Genomic DNA, 26,450 nt, shown 5'->3' on the forward strand with positions numbered 1-26,450 from the left:
CAGGCATGTCCACATATTGCAGTTCTATTCACAGCATTGCATGCACTGTCTGAATTGTAGCAGAGCACAGGGGATTAAAAGACTCATTTTTGAATGTTTTTTTTTTTCCACTCACTGCAAGAAGTAGGGCAAAGAGCTACTGAAAGAGGGGAATGAAAGTTTACATATCAAGGAGTAGATGGGATAGAACTGAAGGAATATCCTTAGCTGTCTAAATATTCACACTGGCTCTAAACCCAGCATTTAACCTCTTGAAAGTACAAAGTGAGCATACTTGGTATGCAAAGATACCTTCCCTTAAAACAATGTTCACATTGAAGACTAGCTAATCCCATTTAGAGTACCTGTAAATTTGGGCAAAAGGCAATACTCTGGTTTTGTCTTGTTTAATTTTGTGACTTCTTTTTTGGGAGTAATCCAATTACATCAAATAAAATACGCTCACAAAATATATAGGGAAGAGCACACTATACACAGCTGAGCATCAATGCAACACTACACACCTTCAAGTTTTAAAGCCAGATAGCAAATCACTGCAAAGAAATGATTTAGTATTACAACTGTTTGACACTACCCTGAAAATTTTTTCATTGTGAAGTAACAATTTTATGCCATCTTTCTAGGAAAAAACAGAATCTACAACACTTGAAACACCAATGCTCACAAGACTTCCCATTGAGAACCTCACAGTGAATGGAGTATTTATTCTCATGACAACCCAATTCTCCTTACAATCCAGACTTCAGTCTGGAATAAGACCTTGTTTACAGATTGAAATCATACACAGAAAACACAAGGGCCACATCTGCTAAAGAGGTCATGCTCCCAAAACTGACTGAAGTCCAGCTGTGCTATCTTTTCCATCTACAATGTCTAACCTCTTAGGCACTTAGGCTTAGATACATCCCATCTAAGTTAAGACAATACTTCAATGACATACTAAAGTTAGAGCCTAGTCATGTAAGCTCTCAATGTTTTCCCTTTCCTACTGCCCCAGCCTCCATGCAGTCAACAATATATAAACTATGAGATAAGAAATTACAACACATATTTGAGCTGTACTGCTAATTTCTTATTACCTTCCGAACAAGTTCTCAAAAAATATGTTATAGGTAGTTACTGCAAGAAGGAAAAGGACTACTATTTAATTTTACTGTCTTCCTTACGCTTCCCTATTTGCATGGGTGTTGCCTATCAGTAGAAAAAAGAAGTACTGTATTTAATAATTCCTCTCCTTTTGTTTCATGACTGTTCATGATGTTGGCTACTGATGCTTGGTTTATACAAGCCAGCTTTATTTGCTGCCATTACTGTTGGCTGTTAATATTCCATTACTGTTCTAAGGACTTTGCGTCAATTATAGGAACAGATGAGTTCTTAAAAAGCAGTAGTAGAGGGATTTTTTCAAATATCTCTACTGATAATAAAGTGAGAAACCAAGAGAAATTATGTTTCTGAAGCTGGCTCTAAGATAGTTTTCATAGTTATCTGTAAATGCTTAAGGATTATGAAATGTGTTCTGATTTTTAAAACTTTGTATTAAAATTGATTTCAGTTTCGATCATTTACATTATGAGATGGCAAAGAGTGTAGCATCAAACACAAACATCCTTAGGGCATAATCACACAGGATGAAAGAAATGACTGCATCAGTGGGGCAATTCAGCAAGTCCTCTGGTGGTATATGGGCTACACTCAAAGGTGATATAAATGTTCATGTCCATGTCCCTCTCTTGTTTTGATAGGTATAAGTTAGAAATGGCTCTGACAAAGTCACTGTTGTTATAGTGCCTGAAAAACAGCAGAAAAGGAATTTTTTGACAGGGTTCTGAAATGTGCGCTGATTTGGCACTGTGAATCTGCAAAATAGGCAAGCGTATTTTGTGCAAGAGATGAATAACTACCGTTACCTCAGCATTCCAGAAAAACAGGTTTTTGTCAGGGCCTGTGCGTTTTCCTATTATCTTTCTCTTTTCATAAGCACAAACAGCTGTCTTGAAACACAGAGGACTGGCCCATCAATGGTTATATACTGCAAATTCTGGCTTAGGAAATCTCTAAACCACTGGCTGTACAGGTTGGGTGTGGAAATCATTTCTCTAATATCCTGTTTCTCATACTCGTTTCTTCAGCATCAGATTCTGGCTGGGGTTAAGAGACAGGAAACTTAGACTAAACAAGCCTTCTTCTGACATCACTTGGACACAGTTACGTTCTTAGAAATAAACACCTCTGTATTACATTGAGTTGCACAATACCTAGAAAACCTTCTATACCCACATATGTACATACAACATCCTCTCCCCAGTCCTTTATTCATTAACAGAAAGATCTTTCACAAGAGGGGCTTCTCTGTCTGTCTTTCTCTCACACATATACATGCACAAAAAACAGCTCTGCAGATGGTTCTCATCCCACAGTTCGTGAACAGCTCTGCCATGCCAGACACCAGGGTGTTTATATTATCTCAGGTATGCTTAGGCAGAGGTGACAAAAGCAGAAAAACATTAAGGATACCAAATAAACAGTATGCTTTTCCACACCCTTTGAAGATTCACAGCAGGAACCCCATGGACTTTTTTGTGACGTCCATGCTCACCCTCTTCCCTGTCCATTTTCTTATCCTTCAAATATTTGCTCTTATTTTTCATTTTATCCAGACTTTAAATTCAACCCTTCTCAGCAGTCCATTTCTGCTGCAACTCACTTGTCTTCCAACCAGCTCCTTCTCCCCAGTCTTTCACCCCTTGGCCAAACAGCCATTCCCCCACACTCAGGCCCTCACTGAGCCTCACAGGGGGCTCAGTGCTGAATCAGCAAGGGAACTCCTGCTTCTGCTCCTTCAGGCTGCCACTGCTTTTCTCTCCCTCACTCTCTTCCTGCTGCTTTGCCGCTCACTGCTCCATGACCTGAACTCCTTTTGGATCTCATCACAAGGGAGAGGATGAGTACAACTGACTGGCTGGTAAAGGGATTCACTCCCTAGCATTACTCATCCCAGAGCTAGCCAAGGGAACCAGAGAATCAGAGCAAAAGCTGGGGAGTCAAAGAATAACATCTGCAGCTGGCATTTAAACAGCTTGCTCTCTCACTTATTCATCCTGATTCATCAATTTCCCTGTAAATTCACCAGTCGTTTTCTTTTTCCATATTCCAATTTATTTGCTCTTTTTTCCTCCGTGCATCCAAATACTGTCAGTATAAACCTATTAGCACCCTGCAATATCTCTGCAGTACCTCAGGAACCTCATCCTTGCTCCTCTATGAAGTCTTCCCTCTGCTTCAGCCCTGCCTCATATATTGTTTAGGGTCTGTGTCTCATTGCTCCCCTTGACTTTTTCACATTAACCTTCTGAAAATAGGTTTTATTGTATGCCTTACCCTCTACCTTCTCCCAAGCCATTATGAACACCAGAGGTGAAAAAAATGTACAGGCCAGATAGTTATGATGCAGTCAATCAACACAGAATTCATGGATTACATACCTTGCCATACTTCTGTGCATAGGATCCTGTAAGCAGTGAATGAAAAACTATGATTGTTTCATCCAAATCCCAAACAAATACACGCTGAAAACAGAAGTGGGGACAATATTAATTCACAAATAACATCAAAGCCCTCCCACCACCACAGAGGCCAAAAATCAACTCAGTCCTAAACTTTAATTGTTTAAACAAAGCAGGTTATCTCTGAAAATCATTAGGAACAGTGTATCATGCATTTATTGGTAAAAAGTTAGGACTGTAGCATTTTCATTGCTCAACAAGCTCCTGTTCTTCCTTTAAAGAGCTTTTCAAATTAAGCTGCATAACACAGATGTCAGAAAACTCTGGGTCAAACATGACTATTAATTTAAGGATAAATAGTTCTCTCAGCTACCTCTGTGCAAATCTTACTGATTCAAGGCTCTTTTTGTTTCTCCTGCATAGCTAATATTAAGTCTTTGGTATGCCATACAGAATACACAATGTAAGTAATATTTAAAAAAGATTATTCTAACTTAAAAAAAAGAAAGAAACTCCTTATGTTGATCAGGGATTTGTATTCATTTTCAGTGGTAAACTATACAAGAAAGGAAAACTGAAATGTAAAAAGTTACAGTCTCTTCACTAGAAAAGTTATATGCCTTGAAGAGTAGGAAAAGTAGAAAAATTTTTAATAATTTCTGTATGCAACGACACCTAGAGCCAGTGCTTAGCACTGCAGCCCACCCTATCACCCAAGGAGAGCCTGTGTTGCCAGCCAAGTCCTAGCAAGTGCATCCTCTGTTATACCCAGAGATGTTCAGTGAACACACAGGCAGTGGGGCTGGCCAGGCTACTCACTCTGAATGCCAGTCTCATGGCAAGAGGAGGCACACGACACACACAGACAGCACATTCCTCTGATGCGACAGCTGAAGTGTTTCACACATATATGTGCTAAGCTTCTTTCTCCTCCTGTCACAGTAAGGCGGTGTGCTGCTAACACAGGAGGAATAAGACTACTAATTATGCTATCGCTAAGAGGTCACCTGTGTTTTGAATCATCACCCTGTATATTAGGCAGATAAACTTCTTCACTAAGGCTCTGTTTTTGCACATAAAGCATAGCCATCACTTCACTGATACAAACTACCTCATTGAAATCCATGACATTACTGACAAGCATAAAGACAAACTTGTACTTAAGTGTTTGAAAGGTTATGGCCAGATAATCTTGCCTATTTTCTCTGCATTCATAAATAAATGTAATTATGCTGAATAATACATGAGACTTCCTATTTAAAAAAAAATTAATTGTGACAAATTTGAACACAAAAGTCTCAGTTTTGTGGTTCTGTTGCATGAGAAACTGAAAGAGACTAGGGCTTAGGGGAAAAAAGCGCAAGGATGAATGACATTTATTTTTCTATCTAACTTTCTGATACAGAACAGTAATGTATCATTGTATGTGTATGTTAAAATAGCCACTAAGATCTGTTATATTCAGTTAATAAAAGAGTCTATGCTGTTTTCTGAAAAGCTCTAAGCTGTTTCCACAGCTGTAATTTGCAGAATTTACTTTCCATCAGAAGAAACCACCATATTACTATTCATCAATTACTACAGGGCATACCTCCAAGTCACTGTCCGGAGGGGGTGATGGATTATTCTTCCGCCCTCTACCCCGGGACTTTGACCCAGAACTCCTACATGTTCTCTCATCAAGATCTTTGATTGGCGTGGAGGGACTCTGTACTGTGTCAAACTCCCCTGTAAAGTCAACCATTCATGACAAAATTAATGGTGGATTTTTAAATAAGAAATACACTTTTTAAGTGGCTCTCATATCTATTTGGCAACTCAACCACAAGACACACTCAAATAAGTTGTAAGAAAAACAGTGATACTTGATTTGTTTTATGCAGATGGAATTTGCAGATGTCACAAACACTTCTGACTTTATCAAGGAAATGTTTATAAACCTTGGTAGAATAAGAGAAAGATTAAAATGACACATACATATGTGCAGACATATATACACATATACATGAGCATGTGCAAAATATTGATATATCCACAGGAAATACATTTTACAAGCCATACTAAAGACTTTCCAAAACATGAAGTGAATTTTAGTTAAAGTATTTTTTTCCCAATGTTTAGAGTTCAGCTAGACTTATTTCCAAGTCCTGTGTTACTTTTACCAGAACACCTTTTGGTATTCCTCCATGCACTGGAATCCCCAGTCATCTTCCTGCTCCCATGTCACCTGCTCCTTATTAGAGTACACTTTTATTTTAGCATACCTTAACCAATTAAATTATTGAACAGTGGATTTGAAACAAAAAAGAAAGTATTTTAATAAACTGTAGAGTGTATTCTTATGGGACTCAGCAAAGGTTAAGAACAAAACAGGTTCAAAAATGAACTCCATCAATTAGCAGATAAAAGTCACAATATTAAATGCAATGTTTCAGACACTGCAAGAAAAGGACCAAGTCATACTTGCTGTCTTCTAATCATCCTTCTCTAAGTATCAGCTACTGCTTGCTGACAGAGAAAAAATACTGAGACAGAAGGACCTGTGATCTGGCATGCCATAGTTGCTCTTAGCGCACAGGTTTATCTCCGACTTATCCATTTAATCTGCTTTGCATCTGCTGGTAACAAATGGCTATGGAAGTGGTCGCAAACCAGTATCAATGTAAGACAGACAGACTTAAGAAAGTGCTGCCTGGGAAGGATGGTGTGGAATTTGCCCTAATAAAGCATTTTTATGCCATAGCTCTGTATCTGGAAATTACTGGAAAAGTACTCATGACGGCACATCTTCAGAATAAATTAATACTCAGGACAAACATTTCCCAAGAACCATCCACAATGCATCTGATTTTGAGCTGGAATCTGAATATTATTCATTATTATTAAAGAGTAATTCACTTTGGACACCAAAGTCCACCAGGCAACAGAGGAAAAAGAACTCTTATGTAATCTTTACCTGACTGGATTTTCTTTTCTATTTCATCTGAAAGGTATACATGGCTTAAATCTTTGGGAGCAATGTGAAGAATTTGCACTGATTGGAAAGCAGAGGCAACTGACTCCTAAATCATGGGTAAGACAATTCAGCAGCGTCAATACTGTTTCATTATTGTGCATTCAAGAAACTTCCTCACGGATACTATATTGTGTTTTAAAATCAAGCTAAAGAACTTTGGAATGGAATTTTACAATTAATATTAAAGAATAGTACAAGATCAACTGACAATTATTTTATTTTATTCCTCTCCTCCCCCATGTTAAAGAATATTTCTATTACCATCAACTATATAAACCAACAAAAATCACAGGCCAAAGAAAAAGACCGGGTCGTATGGGTCAAAATAGGGAATATTTCCAAGTTTATTTGTGGAAAGAAGCATTCTGAAGCATTTTGAACTCTTCCAACCACAGAAATCCAAAACAGTAACAGAAACAATACAACTTTGAGGTTGTTCATGAGCACACATGGCTTCTTCCTCACTACATTGACCACAGGTCACTCAAAATCAGAAGGCAACATTATGTATAGCACTGGCATATATTGATGCGAATCCTAACTTATAAAGATATTTTATGATTGCTCTTTGGCCATGGACACAGCAGTGGGTGGCATTTACCTTGATTTTAGAATGGCTTTCAACATTGTCTCCCATAGCATTTCAAGGAGATATGGACCAGATGGGTATACTAGAAATTGGGTAAAAAAATGGCTGGCCATTGAGTGAAAGGGACAAAATCACAATAAAGGATATTCTAATTACATACAAATTAAAAACTTTTCATAGTGAGAGTGCTTAAGCACTTGACATTGGTCAACAGTTCCTCAGGGTTGATACTGGGGCTAATACTGCTTAATGTCTTCTTCAGTGACCTGTACAAGGGGACAGAGTGCACCCTCAGCAGTTTTAAAGACAATACCAAACTGAGGAAGCAGTTGATATGCTGAAGGTCAAGGCTGCCACAAAGAAAGACCTTGACAGGCTGGAAGATTGGGCTGACAGAAGCTTCACAAATTTCACACAGTGTAAACACATAATGTAAAAAATGTAAAATTTAAAGATGTAGAAGTCCTGAAACAAAGATGGAATAAAACATGCAATAGCAGAGGCTGCTGACTGGCAGGTAGCAGCTCTGCACAAAAGACCCTGAAGATCCTGCTGGATCCATGCTGAACATGGGCCAGTAGTGTGTCCTTGCAGCAATGAAGATCAGCCTGCATACCGGGCTGTATTAGCAAGACAGTGGCCAGTAGATCAAGAGAAGTGTTTTTTTCCCTTTATTTGCAACTTGCAAGAACACATCTGGAAAAATGCCCAGTTTTGGGTCCCCAAGTACAACAGAGATATTGACAAACTGAAGTGAATCCAATGGAGGGCCACCAGTGGAGGGCCACCAAGACAGTTAAGGATCTGGAGCACATGACAGAAGGAAAGGCTGAAGGACTCTTCTCAGAGGTGTACAGAGAAAGGGAAAGAAGCAACGGACACAATTTGCAGCAAGGAATATTCCTGTTAGATACAAAGAAAAAAAATCTTCTCTGTGTGAGCGATCAGGCACTGTGACAAGTGCCCAGAGAGGCTGTGTAATCTCCATCCATGGAGATATTCAAAACTTGACTGGACACAGCCCTGAGCAACACCATCTAAGTTGGCCCTTCTGCAAGCAGGTTGGACCAAAAGTCCTCCAGAGTTCCTTTCCAATCTGCATGATTCTGTGTTTCTGTGGTCTTCCCCGAGTCATTCACCTCATCTTCCCTCCGCAACAAAGAAGCAAACAATTCTAGTCTAGCAGACCCAAGGATTTAGAAGAAAAAAAATGTCTGTAACCCCAATGAAGAGTCTGAGAGTAACAACAGTTAAATCCTTCATCTCTTCCATCATTTAATTCTTTATACCTTACAGTGAACCATATACAGAAGATTATTACGAAGACATTCTTATAGAAAATAGGGAAGACATTTTTATACTATCTAGACTGGAAAAAATACTGTTGTATTTCTTGTGAGAATTTAAGCCCATAATGTCACATTCTAGACTGCGAGCTCCAGACATGATGAGGAAAAAATTCAAGATTCAAGGAAAGGGAGAACATGAAGAAGAACAGTTACCCAGCCTATTAGTTAGGACGTTTACCTGGAAGAAGGACATATCTAGGTTCCACTGCCTTCTCCAGGCACACTTGTTCATTTGACTGAATGACTGATAAATGTGAATTACAAAGAGAGAGAGATTTTCAAGAACCAGAATCCACTTCCCCTTACCCCTGTGTGGAAGATGATGGTACCAATCCTCCATGAAACAGGAGGAAATTAAGACTGTATACCTCACTTCCTGGGAAAGTAACCTAATTATTCTGCTGTTGCCTGGAAGGAGATATCACTATTTTATTCTCAAACTAGATGATGAGTAGTTCAGTCTCTCAAAACCAATATGCTTCTTTGCTTATGCAGAATAGAGCCAAACTTTCAGCTAAGAAGAGGTTTTAAGAACTGCAATTTGAGAATCCACTCCAGATACTGTTTTAGGTAGCTCTGTCCTGATTTGGATATGGCTCATATGTATTGTTTAGTATTTTATCTTTAATCTAAAACTCTCATTTGACAAGAAATGATGAGAAAATTAAGCAGCGATAATAATACCTAATGAATAATGATCCTGTGGTGTTTTTACTTTGTCCCTACAGAATGGAGAGAGGGAGTTCTTGTTGACTAATCACTTCTATTCCCAGCACGGTGTTGATGTCAGTAAGGACACTGCAGGCAGTGGAGTGATCAATAGAGTCACATTATCTTAGTTCTTTCTCTATAAAAAGAAGAGCAAAGTATACTTTGCACAAAATGATGTTTCATAACTAGATTCCCTGTGCAGCAAAAACCTACACTGACTTCAAAGTGATTATGCAAGATTTATGTGCAAAAATATAATTTCCTAGTTTTTCTGACAAAGTGGAAAAAAACCTCCAAAACAAAAATCCAGAAACTAAAACACAAAAATTAAATAACTGAGCATGAATTACTTCATTCTTACCACAAAAGTTCTCATATTTATAAAATTTTACCATTTTACAACAAAATCAAGACTCATTTATACAGTAATGCATTAAAACATCTGTTCTCAATGATTGTGTTTACTCTACTCTACAAAAAATAAAATATAACAAACCCCTGTTCTAAATCTTCTCTGCAAGTATCTAATAGCTGAAGTAAATAACTTTAATTTTCATTTAGCATTAGTCATCACCAGTTGCCCCAGGCTTCTACTTGGGTCAACACTGTACATGATTGCATAATTATCCATTAATCAGTACTGTAACTAATCACTGTACCTTGTAAGTTCTAGATATTTAGAACCAACTTTATTTCATTAAGGTAATCTCTAAATCAGAACGACCAGCTGTCTCTTACTTGAACAGAAGGTATGCATCTATTTTAGAACTGCAGAAGTCAGTAGTGCATGGTTTTTTGAACAACTGTAGGCTTAATTGCTTGATTTGCTTTTTACCAACAGCAGGCTAAAGAAGCAACTGCATTTTCTTATCCTCAGTTTGCTTTAGAAATTCTGATAGTCAATGCTGGTGAAAAAAAACTTTTTAAAAATTCAGCCACGTATATCACAAAAAAGAGTGCATGAGAAATTCTAGTACCAGACAGTACTGAAAACCTTAACCTCATACTGAGTTCCTAGAGCAGCTCATATTAGATAGAAATTTTTACTACGATGTTTGAAATTTTCTAACTTTTTCAACATTCAACACGTGCCTAATAAATATATTTCATGAACATCACTCACTAGAACTATGGCAACATCACAGATCCAATAAATGAAAAGGAAAATGTTAAAACTTGAACATGGAATGACCACTTTTTTGCAGATGTTAAGATATCCATACACTAGTTCATGTCCAGCATGTTACAAAAGGAGGTGGTCTTTTATATTCAATACATTTTTTCTCAGCTGTAGCTCAATGTGAATATCCCTTCCTCCCTGTTAAAACACTCTTAAATTGTGCCACTTAAGGAGGGAAGAGGTGTGGGCATGGGCCAAAACAAGGGCTTAATGACAACTTCTGTCATGTGTAATGAGGGCAGCATACAGGAGGAAAGCTAGCACCAACTGCTTTGGGCTTGTTCTTAATCTGTTCAACATGAACATGTTCCAGCTCTTTCACCAAATTCTGCCAGAAGCAGAAAGCACTGAAACTCCTCCTTGTCTGTCAATGAGGCTTCCATGCAGATGGCTACCTCTGAGCCCCAGTGGCCCAGTCACAGCTTGAAAGGCCTCCAAGTAACAGGGACCTTTGCCAGGAACCCCTTTTTTTTAATAGGAGCAAATCCCAGAGCCATTTCTGGAAATAATCTCTCCAGCGAATGTGATATCACATGCTAATAACACAGAATAATCAACCAAGCATGGAATAAAGCTGCTGACAGAACGTGGCCCAGGCCACACTAAAAATTGACAGTATATTTGTAATTGCATTAGGGAACAACATTTCTATGACCAGACACCTGAGCTCTCTCAGTGCTTGTTATAACAGACAGCTAGCTATATTTCAGTCCCTGTCTGTGTATCTTTATATCTTTGCTGTGTTTTTGAAAACACCATCTCCTAGAGAAGTTTTAAAGGATGGCTTCCTTGCAGGTACCAAATTAAGAGAGACCAAGTTCTGTTGCATCCAACTAATGAAAATGGAGCTAATACATTAAGAGTAATTCATCTTGCCTAACTCTGGACGTATGAAAGCAAGGTGCCTAAATATGAAGCTTTTACCTACGCTCCCCATGGACCTCTTTCCTCTGCTAGAATTTTATCTGCCCTAGATTAAATGCATATAGGTACTCATCACCTGAGGCAGAATCCCTTAAAGATTCATCTGACTTATCCTAGGATGAGGTGAACTACCTTTGGAGATACATATTTGTCTGCACACAGATACCCTCTGGTAATGAGTGCATTTTGAAATATCTTTATTTAGGGCAGGTATGATACAAACACAGAAGAGAAGCCCATGGAAAGGTTCAGAAGCAGGACCTAACACAGATGCGGGCTGGATGAACTACTAAGTGTCCTCCTACACTCTATGGATCGACTTTCATTATATATTCCTAAAGCCACAGGATACCAGAGAGAGCAGCCAGAAAATGGCTTCAACATTATAACCCTTTTTCTACTTGTTCGTAATGTGACCTGCTTGTTATGAGTAGCAGAAAGAGTAATTTTTTTTGAATTTTCATCCTTTTTTTTGACTCAGCCAATAAATAAAATTGTAACTGATTTTTAACTCTTGAACTGATGGGGGTGTACTATCAAAACAAGAAAGGCTGTATGTGTGGGGAATACTGGAGGCTTTGATTAGTTATTTGAATTAATAGCCAGCAGAGACAGTAGAAGAGTGAAGTGCCTTACTGTGTTTAATCTTAGGTTTTAAGCTAGCAAGCAATGAAGATCTGTCAGACAGCAAGTGAACATGATGAGTCAGGCTGCAGAGCTGCGGTATGACCTACTCTATCTGAAGTGATCTCCAGATTCAAGACACTGCACCTCACTGAGATAAGTGTATTTTTACAGTGATAGACAAGGACATAGGCATGTCATGTATTCTCTAAGCGAGTGCTGCACTTTCAATGGACAGTCGCATGATCAGTTCAACACTTCACAGAAATAAGGAGTGTGTGGGCAGATTTACAAGTTCAGATGCACAAATTACTTAATAGGAACACAGGTTCATATGCTTAAGCAATCTACAAACATATAGAAGACAAAATCCTTACTGTTTCATAGATGTGCAGCCCTCAATATTATTTTCAGCTGTTCAGCCTGTGTAACATTGCTTTCTATTGTCAAGCTATTCTATACGAAGACGTTTCATAATACACAATATATCATTACAGCATTTCTAGGAAACACAGATATACAGATGAGACAAAGGGCAAACACTGCCTGATTTTCTCAAATTAAAATACGGAAGAATAACAGAGAAACAAGAAAAGATACACAGGAAATGCACAATCATCTAAATATCAGTCATGAATGTTCTTTACAATCTTCTAAAAATGCATTACATATGATCTATGTCTACTATGGATGTTCTGCAACTGTTAAATTTCACTTGATTATAAGTTACCTCTTAGTATTTTCCTCTTCAGTTTGCACTCTGTTCTGAGACTACTGATTAACATTTTAAACTTTTATCAAAAAAACAGGAATGTGCATCTTTCCATATCCATATCATACCACAGCACACCACAAACACACACACACACACAATTTAAAAATCAGCCTGAGGAAAACACTTGGCAAGGAAGAATATCAGCTCATGCAATTGAAGTTTGCAAAGTTTTAAGCAAATTTAACCAGTTGAAAGTAGGTTCTTTATGAAATATGAGGTCTTGCCTACAGTTTTCTAGGCAATATAAAACCCTTCCTTTGTAAAAATTCATTATTATAATACAGTACTTTTTCTACTATACTTTTCAGTGATATGGGTCAATTGTTAGGATGAGAATTGGAAAGATTTGTGCAGTGAGTTGATTTTGTGATTAAAGCACGATTTCCTTTTTCAGAGTCTGATCCAAAACCCACTGAAGTTTGTTAGTCTTTTCATAAATGGTCACAGATGTGGGTAAGGCAGACATTACCGATGCTGGATGAGTGAAGCAGGTGTCCCTAGAAGAAAATGTTCTAACAGCACTGGCCCAGGCTGCTGGAGATATGCATTTATGACACAGTACTGAGCTAGATCTTTAAGAACTTCCTAGAATAATGGAAACAATACAAGAAAGTCAGCACGAAAAAGCAGGCTCTATTAACCCAGGAAGGATACCACATTAATCTGGCTTTGTATTTTTAAGTTCCTAAACTAGCCCACTGAGATCCTCATGGATCTTCACTGTACTATGCATAACTTTAAAGACATACAATTGTGTAACAAAATACTGTATCATAATGCATATGCACAAGGGGGCAGAGTTGGGCAGTCAAATTTAGTTATCTGAGTTTGAGAGTCGTCTTCTTGCAATTTCAAGTCTGTTTCAAATACGTTAATTTTAGAGAGACTTGTGCTAATTGCTGAAAGCTCTATTCTTAGTTACCTGTTAGCAAGCATGGCTTGTATATATTTTAAATAAAGCACATGTACTCTTGTTGGCATGATTGGGACGTAATTAAATGAACAACAGCATCTTGTTTTAAGTTATTTACAGAAATATTTCAGAATATGTAGGTGGATACAGTGATGTTTCACTGTCCATAATAGGAGAACTCACTGAATTTTATTTTAAACTTTACTGAGCATTTGTTACTGCACAGTAGTTTTGGGTACTAAAAGATCCCTACCAGATTATTGTGACTTTTTAAAGACCTACTCCCTCCACAGATAACACTCTTAATTTGCGAAGAATTTTATCTAACAAACAAACTATGCAAGTTTCTTAAAACAAAACAAAACAGAACAGAACAGTTTATTTTCACTGGTTTCCTTGAAAAATAATGTTTTCTGAAAGGCACCAGCTTAAAATGTCAGTATTCAAGCTGAATAGAGTATCATCAAGGCTGGATGAGGAAATTTGGGGGTTTTAAAAATACACCATAAAATACAAAAATGGTTTTCACCTGAATGTAGATCTGTACCTGGTTGACTAGTCAGGCCAGGGAGAGACTCCTGTAACTGGTAGGTTGATGATGATGAAGAGGTGCCATCGGCTGTGTTGTTTGAGGACATATATGCTCCATATGTTGATGCTGAATAATACTGTGCATATTGGTTTTGGCCAAAAGCTGTGTAGGATGGATAATCCTAAAATAGCAAACACAGTTAACTAAGTAGAGTAACAGATGATTTTTCCATTAAGAATGTCTAAGTATTTTTATTTTTTTTGTTTAGACTTATAATATTTATTAATTTGAGGAGGTTTATTAAAAGACTACCAAGAGATTTCCAAAGTATTTATGTGCAAAAATACACAGCTAGGCATCCATTGGGATTTCCATTGTTGTCCACTGAAAATAGTACTTAACAACAGTGAGTCTAGTTCAGCATTAACAGACCTAAATTAAAATAACATGCCATCATCAGAGTTATATGAGTATTTTTGTAATGTACAAACAAAAATGTTGATATTCATACCTGTTGTGAGCTATTGAAGTTTGTAGAATTCGAAACTGAATTGTTTGCATAAATAGTGGATGATGGTGTAAAACTAGAACCTAAAATTAAAAAAATATAATAAGAACTTGTTTGTGAATCAAAATAAAATTCTAAATAGAATACTTCATGCTAGGACATAGAACAATCAAAGGAACAAACAACTTCTACTTCCTATTTAAATGATAAAACTGTAATGAATTTTAAAAGAAATGAAATGCTACTTCCAGGTAAACAGGCATACATTTCTTTTTATACTACTCAAGCAAGTATTGGCAATAAATCACTACACTGATCAAAAGAGCATTTTCCCGTTTATTACAGTCTCACCTCTGTTCAGGTCTTTTTTTTCTCCCTTTTTTCCCTTCATTTATGAAGTTCATGCATTTTAGAGCATGTTCACTTACAAAACCAAAAAAACTTTTTTTAGACTATTTTAATGATCCAGGTGTTTTTAATAGATCTGCAGTGAGGCATGTCCATGTTCTTGACATGTCAGATGATTAATATTGTAATTTGTATTGTTTAAAAGATTAACTATTGTATTAGAAACTGAAAAAGTCTCCAAATAAAACAAAGCACTGATGATCAAAGGGTAGTAAATGAATTAATAATTGAGTAATAAAGGAAATAAAAAATATGAATTAAGGAGAAATTCTAATACATTATATTTAATCCAAAACGAAACAAGTCTCAAATGATGTCACATGGCATGTGTTCCCTAATAAATAAAAAATGCTTCCAGTCCTGTTGTGTGGTTTCACCCCATAAAAAACTCAAGGTGCAAACGGGACTGTATTGTATGACTAGATCTAAATTAACATATCACCAAAACAAATTCATCCATGGATATTAGTCATGGAAACAAATTCTGAGCCTTAAATTCTAGAAGTAAAAGTAAATGCAAATGATAAGCATATTTGATAGAGTTCACAAAAATGAATTGAAAATGGACTGTAAAAATGAGCAAACAGCAGGCCAGCAACAGTAGGAGACAAATCCTCAGCTAGTGCCTTTTCTCAGTCCCACTGATATGACTGTAACTATGACATTCTGTCCCACCTACTAGTCAGTCATTTCTCTGTGTTCATTTTTTTAAATTTTCACCAACTCTGAGGGTGAAACATGAGTACTGCCCGTCACATGCAGACCTGCTGGCTTTAACTGCCAGCATTTCATTCCACTTTTGCTTCTGAAACAAGTTCTCGAACACTTTCAGCATGTCTGCATGTGGCACTCTTCAGATTTGTGAGCAGAATTTTATCACAGTATTTTCTTTTTTAAATCTATCATTAACATACATGCTGCTTCTTAGAAACTGTTGAAGATGAGATTTTTCAAAATTATTAGAGTCCTAAATACAGCAGGGGGCACCTTGAGGCATTTTCAGGTACATCAGGGTAAGATACTTAAATCTCACCAAAATCAATTGGAATGAATGAGAGTAAGATATCTCTTATGCTTAGGTATTTTGGAAAATGCTATTAAATGTTCATTTGCATCTTTCAGATACCTTTGAATATATGTACCTAGAGGTCAAACTCAGGTATTCTGACACGAAGTGTCCTAGGAAAAAGGATGGGAGGACACATGACAGCGATGGATACTCACCTGGCATTTGGTAAGAATACGGTGTTTGGCCTGGCTGTGGGGTGGAAAACCCTGGACTGTAACTGAGGCACCCACTCTGCAGTGGTGACTGTGTCTGTGAGAGCCCACTTTCCGTCTTGATGCCTGGCAACATTACACCCAAATCTGTGTAAGAAATCAATTTTCAACTGATTCTTTAAAATATCTTATTACAGTTGGGAAAAGAAAAAAAAAGCAAGGAATGCTCATGTCAGCATTGCTCTTACTTCTATATAAGGTGAAGTAAATTATAAGAGGTCAAATACCGTAAGTAGGTAAGCTGTATGGCTGTCCTGTCTGTGAGTAGGCTGCATAGACCGCTGGCTGCTGCATTCCTGAATACTGGGTTTGTCCGGCATAGGCAGACATTGTTTGAGCTGCTGGTGTAGAAAGAATGTGTGGATAGGGCCTAAATATCAGGAAAAATAGCATTACTGTGGCAACAAATACTTTGCATGTTGATTCAAGCAATAAAGTAAAGAAAAAGGTTCAAAGATGTCCAAAGGCAGTTCATTATTCTGACAACTGTTCCTCTTATGGGATTCATTCTATCCCCCACTAAAGTAAGCTGAAAAACCCTCTAGTTCACATTCTCCTAAGCACTGTATATATTTTGTGCTGTCCCATCACTACAATTCAATTCTTGAGCTACTTGTCCAGCTCCAGATAGACTGCGCCATTGCTAATATGGCTTTACATGACTTTGACCCCTTCAAGCCAAGATCAGCAAGCTTAAATCAGAAAAGACCTCATGCTTTTTTAATCCAGTTGGGTGGAAACTTGGCCCAACATACAGGAGTGGAAGAAAAAAGGGAATTCAGAGGTGAACTTTAAAGCTACTACATTATATCCTCTACGTATGGTTCTGCTACAACAGACATCTAGCATCTGGCTTCAGTGGGAGATGGATCATGCCCACAGAGAGCAGCATGAAAAATATTGACAGCAATACTTTGGTAACCAGATGGGTTTCAACGTTTGGAAAATATGGGCTAGGGAAACAGAATGGAAATAAAAATGGTCTTTTATCTATAAATACTGAGGTTTTATAGAGAGATTGAATAAAATCAAGTTTAAAATTTTTGCCCTCCAGAGTTGCAAAAACATACAGAGAAACATTTGTCTTGGATTGTTTTGTAAGTCAAATAAGATTTTATGGACCAAGAGTTGAATAAACACACTCTGCAGAATTACGCTAACTGAAACCTGGCCATTAAAAGCCATGACTAAATTTCAGATTCTAATTTATTTTTCTTCTTTTTTTTTCTAATTAGTTCAGTACAGTTGGCAACAGTTAATATCAGAAAAGGATTACTCATTAATTTAGATGCCAGTAAATTATTACAGTAGATTAAAAATTCTACTAGACCTTGTAATGTACTTGGCCAAAAGTATCTGACATGGTCAGCCAAAACTTGTTTTAAGTGGAATAAGCAGGACTGTTCTTAGTTCAGGAGTTTACTTTCTGTATCTTGGCTATATCAAGATACAAATGCAAATTTGTTAAAGAAAACTGCAAAAGTCTAATCAGCTAAAGTTTCAGTGTTTGTATCAAATTTCAAAGTCACTTAGGTAGCTCTATCAAATATGCAGAAACAAATATATGGCACACTGAAATCAAGCACCCTTGTGCACAGCACTGATCACAGGACATGCAAATAAATGTGCATATAGATTGCCAACAGCAGAAGTATCATATAACATCTCCAGCGCTTTTCATTAAGTTCCTACTCCTGGATTCAGGTGACTGGCTAAGAGACTGTTTTCCTCCAAACAAAATGAAGGAAGGTCCTAACAATGCACACCAGTTTAAAAGTCATGAATCAGATTAAAAGGTAATCCAATTTTATTTATTTGATTTTTAAATATTTTGATATTGGAGAAAGAAGAGGAAAGGGTGGTTCATAACTCTGACATTTTTGGAAGTACTTGGCAATGCTGGCACTGCGAGGGTCTATGTGAGCATGGCTACCCCTAAGTACGCATTTTGCACATGCAATTGTGATTTAACTGTCTTCTTTAACATATGTCGGTATATATTGTCAGCACAGTGAAGATGCTGATGTCTGTGAACCTGATGATCTATTTTTTTCCCTCTACTGTGTGCAGAAATTCAAGGGTATTTTTTGTGCAGTAATACTATTGCACAGAGTAGGATCTTATTCTGCAGCCACCTGAGAAAAAAAAAATGGAGAGGGAATGGTAATGCAGTCAGTACTGAGGCTTAACTATTTTCCTCTCCCTCTCTTTCTTTCTTCTGTTGATGAACATTTAGTTCCAACAAACCACAGAATTGCCTAGAGCCAAGGTCAAATCCCTATAAAGGCCAGAAGAGATGCAGACACTAACTTGGAGGGATATATCTGCGGAGAGTACTGATGTGCTGATCTTGGACTGTAGCCGCTACTTGTTATTACTGCAAAACAGAAAACAAGAGTACAACACTTAAAAATGTTATGAAACCAACACAGACAAACATTCTAAATACTAATAAAGTCACCTTAGCAGAAAATCTCATTGAAATGGAAAGCTTTTCAACTAGGTAGATGCCATCTGACCTGTGACATCTTAATACAAAAATTAAAACATAGCAAATTCACAAATCATTCATGCTGTAGAGAACTTTTTGCTTGGTATGAGCATATAGCAGTTTTTAAGCTTGACTGACATATTTCTGAGTATATTTTAGAGACATATACTTCATACATAATCTGTGATTCACACACTATAGATCTTTCAAATTTGCAAGTTGTATTAAAATTGCTATTTAAAAAGAATCTTATGATTCAACATATGGTATTGCATGGGATTGAAATAACACTCATATAAGTTTAAATTCTCACATTAAGAAGTTTAATTTCAATACTGGATAGGAAAAATATGTCTTATTTGGACGCGATTAACTTTAATCAGCTTAGCAGTGATGGAAGATACCAGACTGACTGTAGTAACCGACTAGAAAATGAATTTCCCTCCTTATCATCAGGCTGATTAGAACACAGGCACTAACAACAACAATTTTATTTCAGATGCAAGCATAAACAGCCCTGTACAGTAGCCATCAAAATTATGTATGTCTATACTATTAACAGCTGCATTCTTCCAAGACAGCTAACAGAACGATAGTCATATCCCATTAAAATTTCATTCAGAAGCGGTGCTCACGCTGGATTAATTCCAAGTGTTTGGAAGTTTCTCTTTCCTTTAACCATCTGTCTTGACAGAGACAGATGTATTCCAAATATATGTAGTCTAAAGTGTTGAACCAATCCCTTCAGAGCAAATCCATACTGGGCAAACATACAGAGTGTCTTTATTAGGCCATCTGCTGTTCATTCACTTTTCAAAAGATTAAAGTAGTACACAATGAAGCACTGGAATTTCTTTAGTCTAATCAATCATAGTTGTACTTCAAAGTATACCCTCTTCCTGAGTTGTTTGTAATGGTAGTAGAAATGAACTTTCAGAATTATATAAGTGACAAATAGGTTTAGGTTCCTAACTATTTTATGAAACATGATACATTTCTACATCCAGGTCTAATTAACATCTCTGAAATCTACTGCTTTGAACACATGCAGAACTTCATATTTTTAAAGCTAGTTTAAACACATTTAGAAACACGTAGGCCTTAAAAAGAAAATACAGTAGAAGAAAAACCATTAGCTTCTTTTTTAAGGGTGCAGGGAGTATGGCCTGAAAATAAATAAGAATTGGATAAAAATTTTTGGAACATGTGCCACCAGATTTCATAAAGAGAGATGATAGCTGAAAAGATATTAAGGGTTTTCCTGTAATGGAAATCTGATGAATTTAAATTCTCCATGTGGATGTTCTTTCTTTCTGAGAATGCCTTTCCATGGTTTAAGCTTAATTTGCAGAGTAAGCCACTAGGCATGCATAAAGCTATTCTTGGAAACAGGCAAACTTAAGAGCTGCATACATCAACACAAACAGCCCACAAAACTCCAAAGGATCCTCTTATTTGTTCAACTCTAGAAGAGCAATCACTCCTCCTTGTTGTATCACTACAGCCTTTCTGAAGACGAGCAACAGTTAACAAAGTAACCTTGATGATTTCTCAGGGCAAGGAACTTGCATGATCCATTATTGGCTTATTGGATTTTTCTGACCGTTTCATAAATTCAGACAAGAAAATAAAGTATTTTTGGAAATGTGTCTGTCTTTAAAATTTTCTATTTCTTTCAGTTTTCCTAATGACAGTACTGGTTGTAGGCAAGAGACAGAAAAACAGTCAAGTGCCCCAAAAGTAAATTGTGTATCTTTCAAATGAAAAAAGTCTTTTCCTTTCATGCTTTCTGGTAGCTTGTCACATCAATTTGTACACAACATTTTAGACTTAAGATATTTGGGAAACATGGGGTGTAACACCTAACATAAGAGAACACTATGACTGAGTAGAGCCTGTGGACTGGACCTATGTATCATAGCTGAAACTGGGAATTCTAAAGGTTATTAGACTTTAACAGATTTCACTGCTGGATGTCTTCCTAATCCTACTTCTCTTTTGGTGGGGAGGGTTGGCAATGGAAGAGATGGTGGAGGGGAGTTGTTATGTTTGTTATAATTATATTACTTTATATAGCCATCTCTAAGAACTGGGCTAGACACTATCATATTACTTTGATCATGCTGAAAACAAAACTGTCACTCTCTTCTCTGAAAAACTCAAATATTTCTACGACTTCATTACTTGAATTTTCCAAAGGATTGGTCTTCAGGGGTGGTAAAAGACCCTTGATTTCTCAGTGAAAATCCATCAAATTACACACTTCTGGAAAAAAAAAAATCACAGTTCGCACATGTTGTGTTGAGGCATTACGGAGATGTTTGCAGGTAAATTCCCTTTTCACTAAGCCCACTTTCTCTACAAACTGCAGTTCCTGGCTGATGTGTGCCCTGCAGGGTTTCTGAACTGCTACCCTCCAGCTGTGGGGAGGTAAGAGCTTCTGAAGCAAAACATACAAGGTGGAGATTCAGAAATGGGAACGAGGGACTGGCTGGAGGAGAGATGTGTAAGAGAAGAGCCCCTTGTGCTGGAGATCTGAAGATGGGGTGGGAAACGGGATAAGGCCTGAAGGTACTGGCTGGGAAAAGAAACTGTTTACCAAGGTTGTCTGAGATGGAGAGACAAAGGTTGTGAATGGGACAGAACAGGAGAGAGAGAAAGAAAAAGACAGTTGTGGAGAAAAAGCAGCAGTACCTGTGCCCTTTGAGACACACTCCCAGCTAGAGCCTGGCAGAGCTGAGGCTCACTATGGTGCTGAGGGTGTATTCCAGTCCCAACTAATGTTGGTCTGCAGAGGGGATGACAAGCTAATTGACAGCTCTTACCAGCTACTCTGTTAGCTCAAGTGGCAAAGGTGGCTGTGAAGAATTTATATGACCATACACTGTGCTGATAGCATGTGTTGGATTCAGTATAGTCACATGCTGGAATATCCTATTTTTTCATTACACGTCTGGAAAATTCTGTGCAAGGAGGTTAGGTTAAAAGGATCTCATTTAAATAATGAATCACAATGTATAAACACAAGGCAACCAAAGGTTGCGTAGCAGTGACATTTCCTAACTTCGCCTTTATATCCTTCATTTTTGTGCGTAATAAATTGTAAGTAGAAAGGATGACGGGAACTTCAAATGTCTCTCTCTGCTCCATTAAAACGATAAAGAGTTCTCAGACTAATCCAGTATTCTAAGCAACTTAAGCACAGAAATGCACGTGCTAAGGATGCATGAGTTAAAGCAAATTCACAGAGTATGAAAATGCTCAGTTTAAGACTGTTCTGCACTTCTCCACATCCTGTAAATACCCACCCCAAAAAGAGTTTGCTACAGGATCACAATGACTCAAATACAATATACTGATATGGATTACCAACTGCCACTCTTTGAAGAAAAAGGAGGAGGAAGAGGGGTGCACAAAATGATCTCTCTACTTTCTTAACCCATGCTAATAAACAAAAATTTTCCCAGTGGTAACTCCACAGAATGGTGGAATCAGAGCTTTGAGTATGAGCTATAATACCAGAGCCTGGGCGAGGCCACTGGGACAACTTTAATTCTAAATTCGTTAGATCCACATGATTTATTTTTCAGCTTAAAGGTTGCTTCGTGGGACTTCAGATGCCAGGTTTCTTACTTAGTATATTCAATTTACACTACTTAAGTCTAGCATATTCAGCATAAACTTGCAGGTTTATTGTCATGAAACCTTAAAGCCAGCACGTCCATTTCAGAGGTATTTCTGATTAAAAACACTAGGAAAAGCAACTGGCGTAAGTGTTTCAGAGCAATTTAAAAAAGCTGCAATGTTTATCCATGAAAAATCAGCGTGCATCACAGTTACTTGTGAGGTCTAATGTGTCTCTCCTGCCATATATCTCAAGCAGATCATCACTTTCTATGTTAAAGCAGGTCATTAGGTATAGAGCTGGCTCTACATTACATCCTGGAGTGCTTGTTCAGCCTCTCACTCAGCTTTACGAAACATCATGGGTTTTTATTGTCATTTGAGCATGAAAATCAATTTAATGGGCAGAATATTTGAAGGAGAAAAATTCTGCATGGCAGACTCTCAAATGGGTCTTAGGACTACGAGTTCTGTTTTCACCCATGTCTCATTTTATAAAAGTATTTAATAACATAACTGAATTGTTCCATATTCACCAAAGAACATTTGTGTCTTTCTGACCTATGCATGTAAGACAGAGCAGGTGATACTCCTGTTAGTGGTCTACCTGTCTATGCATCCAAATGAAATGAGAACACAGTTGTTCTGAAAGTTGCAGGAAAGCACCAGCATTATGACTTTGTCACAGCTGGGAATGACATATATATGTAACTGACTATTAGGGAAAAAATGAACAACCTTCAGTGTTATGCTATGTTACACACTGTTTTCAATTGCAGCTGGTTTGCCTGAAATGACATCTTTCTACTATTTATTATTTACTGTAATTGACAATCCATTAAGCTTCCCAAACAACCAGCTAAGTTAAAAAGTCAAACATATTTTCATTAAGCGAGTTTTTATTGTTCCTTACCACCTCTGCCACAAAGCTGATCCAAACAAGTTGTCCAACTTGTAAGTACCAGTAAAAGGCAAGAGTGAAAATAACGGATTTAATTTTTATTTAAGGCTCAAGATGTTACCAAGGCAGCTCTGCATCTTACTCTGATGTGATGAAGACTACACATTACTCAGACTATTGATCTTCCCACTTTGAATGACCACACTTATTTATTTCATACTTGAGTTTGTGGCCTGAGAATCAGGCTTATTTTTCATTTGAATATGCAGGTGACTAACAGACAAAAACGATTGTGTAAAGCTAGAATTCCTGCCTTTTTTGGAGGCACTGATTGTTTCTGAATCTCAGAAGTGTAGAGTTCTCAACACTTCTTTTGAAGTCAGTAGGAGCTAACGGGTGAATGGCATCTTGGGAAATCAAGCTGTTATTTAGGCATGTAAACATGAACTTGAGATAGCAATTTTTGGCACCCTTAATGAAAATGTTGCTTAGCCATGTTCTACATATGAAACGCAACTTAGAGATCTTAAATACATGGCACAAGCTGATAAAACTTCACCAGCAATGCCAAAATCATATATGATCAGACATTCTGTAATCTGCAATCATTACTAAGAAAATTCTAGGATAGAGTAACAACAGGGTCAAAGTTCTCACAAGAAAAAAAAGCTATTTTTTAGCCAAAACATTCATTTTAATGGCACTTGTTAGATTTTAAGTTGTTGGGTTTCTTTTGGTATAATCATAATGAGGAAAATGTTTTCATTTTTCTAATCAGATACAGTATATGATTGCTTTCATCTTTCAAAAGACCTTTCTTCAAGAACTTGTACTTATTCACTACACTTTTCTGAAAAACCAGCTTCAGAGTATATTTGCATTTACTGATGCATAAAGACAATTTCAACATTTATTCTTCCTTCCCCTTCCCTGTTGATATTATTTTCAGGATGCAGTTTAATAATTAGAAGGCAGGTTATCTGTACTTTTTCACAGTTCATCATCTATAAATACTCTAATCTACTTAAAAGTTGCTGCTTCTGTTTGAGTTTTAAAAAGAAGTAACTGAGAACTTAAGAATTATTTAAACCAAAATATATACTTTATTTACATGGACAGAAAGCAATTCAGGGAAATCTGATCAGTGTTTAAACTAAGATACTGCTAGTAGGAATAGAAAGATTATCACTGAAATATAACCCTTAAGATTTTAAATTTTACAAATTAGAATGGCTGTTACAAATACAACCCAATTTTTTTCTTATTGAGATTGAAAAGGACTAGCACCAAAAAAAAGCTACAGTACATGAATGATGTTATTACGATAAGATTTCTGCACACAAGAATGGTCTTAGTCACTAGTAAAGCTTTTCTAAGATCATTGCTCATGAGAATTGTAAATTAAGATGTTTTCTGAGAAAGCTATTATTATTATTATTATTATTTGGTATTAAAATGTTACTTCATTGTAGCTTTTAAAAGATTGCTTCCATGCAGCGAAATGTTCATTAGTGAAGGTTATTAAATGCTATATTAATGTGCATCTAATAATATATGATCTTATCACGGCTTTACCTGACCCAGTAAAAGTGTCAAGCGATCCATCTCCAGTTGTTGTTGTTGTTTCACTGCTGTTCATGGGCTCTGTTTTGACTGCAAGAAGAGACACTACATAGAAGAATAAGTAGACATGAGATTTTATTTCTAAATTTACACCAGAGTCCTCATGCCAGTTTCACCAGTAGTAGTCCGGCTAGAATAAGCATGCGGGGTAACAGCTTAGACCTTCATTCTACTCTGTTATTGAGAATATTGTACAACGGCTTGGGCTGGAACAGCCATTCATCTATCTCTTTTTATCTGTGCATTCTTCTATCTATTAGGTTTAGCAACTGGAATATCTTCTGGGGAGATTTCAGTTTAAATCTAATTCATTCTAACAATTCCCTATGATTAGCAGAGAGGAAGGAAACATTAGCTGTCAAGGAATGTAGCACCTAACAAAAATAGTTTTGCCTGACAAGTGAAACAATCATATGGTTTCATTTTCATACAGAACCAAAACACTTTCACAGTGCCAGCCTTCTCACTTTTCCCTTCCCTCATTTTCTCGTGGGGGGGGGGGTGGGGGTTGTGCCAGGTCATTGGCAAGATACTTTCCATAAACTTAGAAGTAAAAAAGAAAAAGACTAAGAAAAAGAAAGAGAAACCTGAAACTACAGGAGGGCATAAATGACAGCCATGACAAGTCAGCTTCTAATTAAATGTTACCAAATTAAAATTAAATGTTAGCAAATATGCTATTAAATGTTACCAAAAATTTGGTTCCACTGTGAACTCAAAATATTTCCCATGAAACATCATGCACCCTTAGCATCCAAGCTTTAACTGAAACCATCACGGGGCAATCTAGATTTTATAGTTTAATATGTTACCTCAAGAGACAATATAGTGTGGACTTTTGTACTGGAATTTGGGAACCATTCTTCTAATTCATGTGGTAAGAAACAGAGGTACAGAATACACTATGGCTTTTATTAGCAGTTTGACTGCCATATGTGGAAAACCCCAACATAGTATCATAATTGCTTTGCGAAGGTCAGTTAAGCATGTATGCACGGTTATCACATGCATCAGCGGCCCACTTACAGATACCACAACATGGATCACTGTCTGGGGGTTTAGAGTGGAGTGGCAGGTATAAGGACCCATGTGCCCCATTACTGCAGTGACACGCCGGGTACTGAAATTCCAGTGACATAGTCTGGGATTTTAAGAGAAGCCTTTGTGCGATTGCCAAGCTGGCAGAGCCCCTTCTGGCAGATGTAACATGTGCCAAGCAGAGGCATTTTCTGCCAGCTAGTTACCCAATCCCTCTGAGAGACATCAGCTAAACTAAGCAGACCAAGCTTCTGTCTACATCCATACTTGACTTCGCTGGCAATTGTCAGGTGTGGGAGGGGTTCATGTTCTGAGCTGACAGCATATTTGCAAATTATGGCCCAGATTCAACTCACCAAAAGTTTGGCACCTCACTTAAGCATGTAAATTAGATGCATAATAATCTCCCTTTAAGTTCAGCGGACAGAGAGAGGTACCTCCGGAGGATGATTCAATC

At 37.3% G+C, this 26,450-nt stretch overlaps 1 protein-coding gene across 1 annotated transcript in view; it reads right to left on the bottom strand.

Moving 5' to 3' along the window:
- Positions 1–26,450, bottom strand: part of EYA4 (EYA transcriptional coactivator and phosphatase 4) — a 54,487-nt gene that overhangs the window by 22,522 nt on the left and 5,515 nt on the right. Inside the window, exons 3-10 of the mRNA XM_013958939.2 lie at positions 24,908–25,000; positions 18,627–18,693; positions 16,544–16,686; positions 16,260–16,403; positions 14,631–14,710; positions 14,117–14,300; positions 5,098–5,234; positions 3,486–3,569 (exon numbers count right to left, since the gene is read on the bottom strand). Coding sequence (XP_013814393.1) covers positions 3,486–3,569; positions 5,098–5,234; positions 14,117–14,300; positions 14,631–14,710; positions 16,260–16,403; positions 16,544–16,686; positions 18,627–18,693; positions 24,908–25,000 — 932 coding nt within the window. The remainder of the gene's footprint in view (positions 1–3,485; positions 3,570–5,097; positions 5,235–14,116; positions 14,301–14,630; positions 14,711–16,259; positions 16,404–16,543; positions 16,687–18,626; positions 18,694–24,907; positions 25,001–26,450) is intronic.

This window comes from Apteryx mantelli, chromosome 3, assembly GCF_036417845.1.
Source record: "Apteryx mantelli isolate bAptMan1 chromosome 3, bAptMan1.hap1, whole genome shotgun sequence".
NCBI classification, from domain to species: Eukaryota; Metazoa; Chordata; class Aves; order Apterygiformes; family Apterygidae; genus Apteryx; species Apteryx mantelli.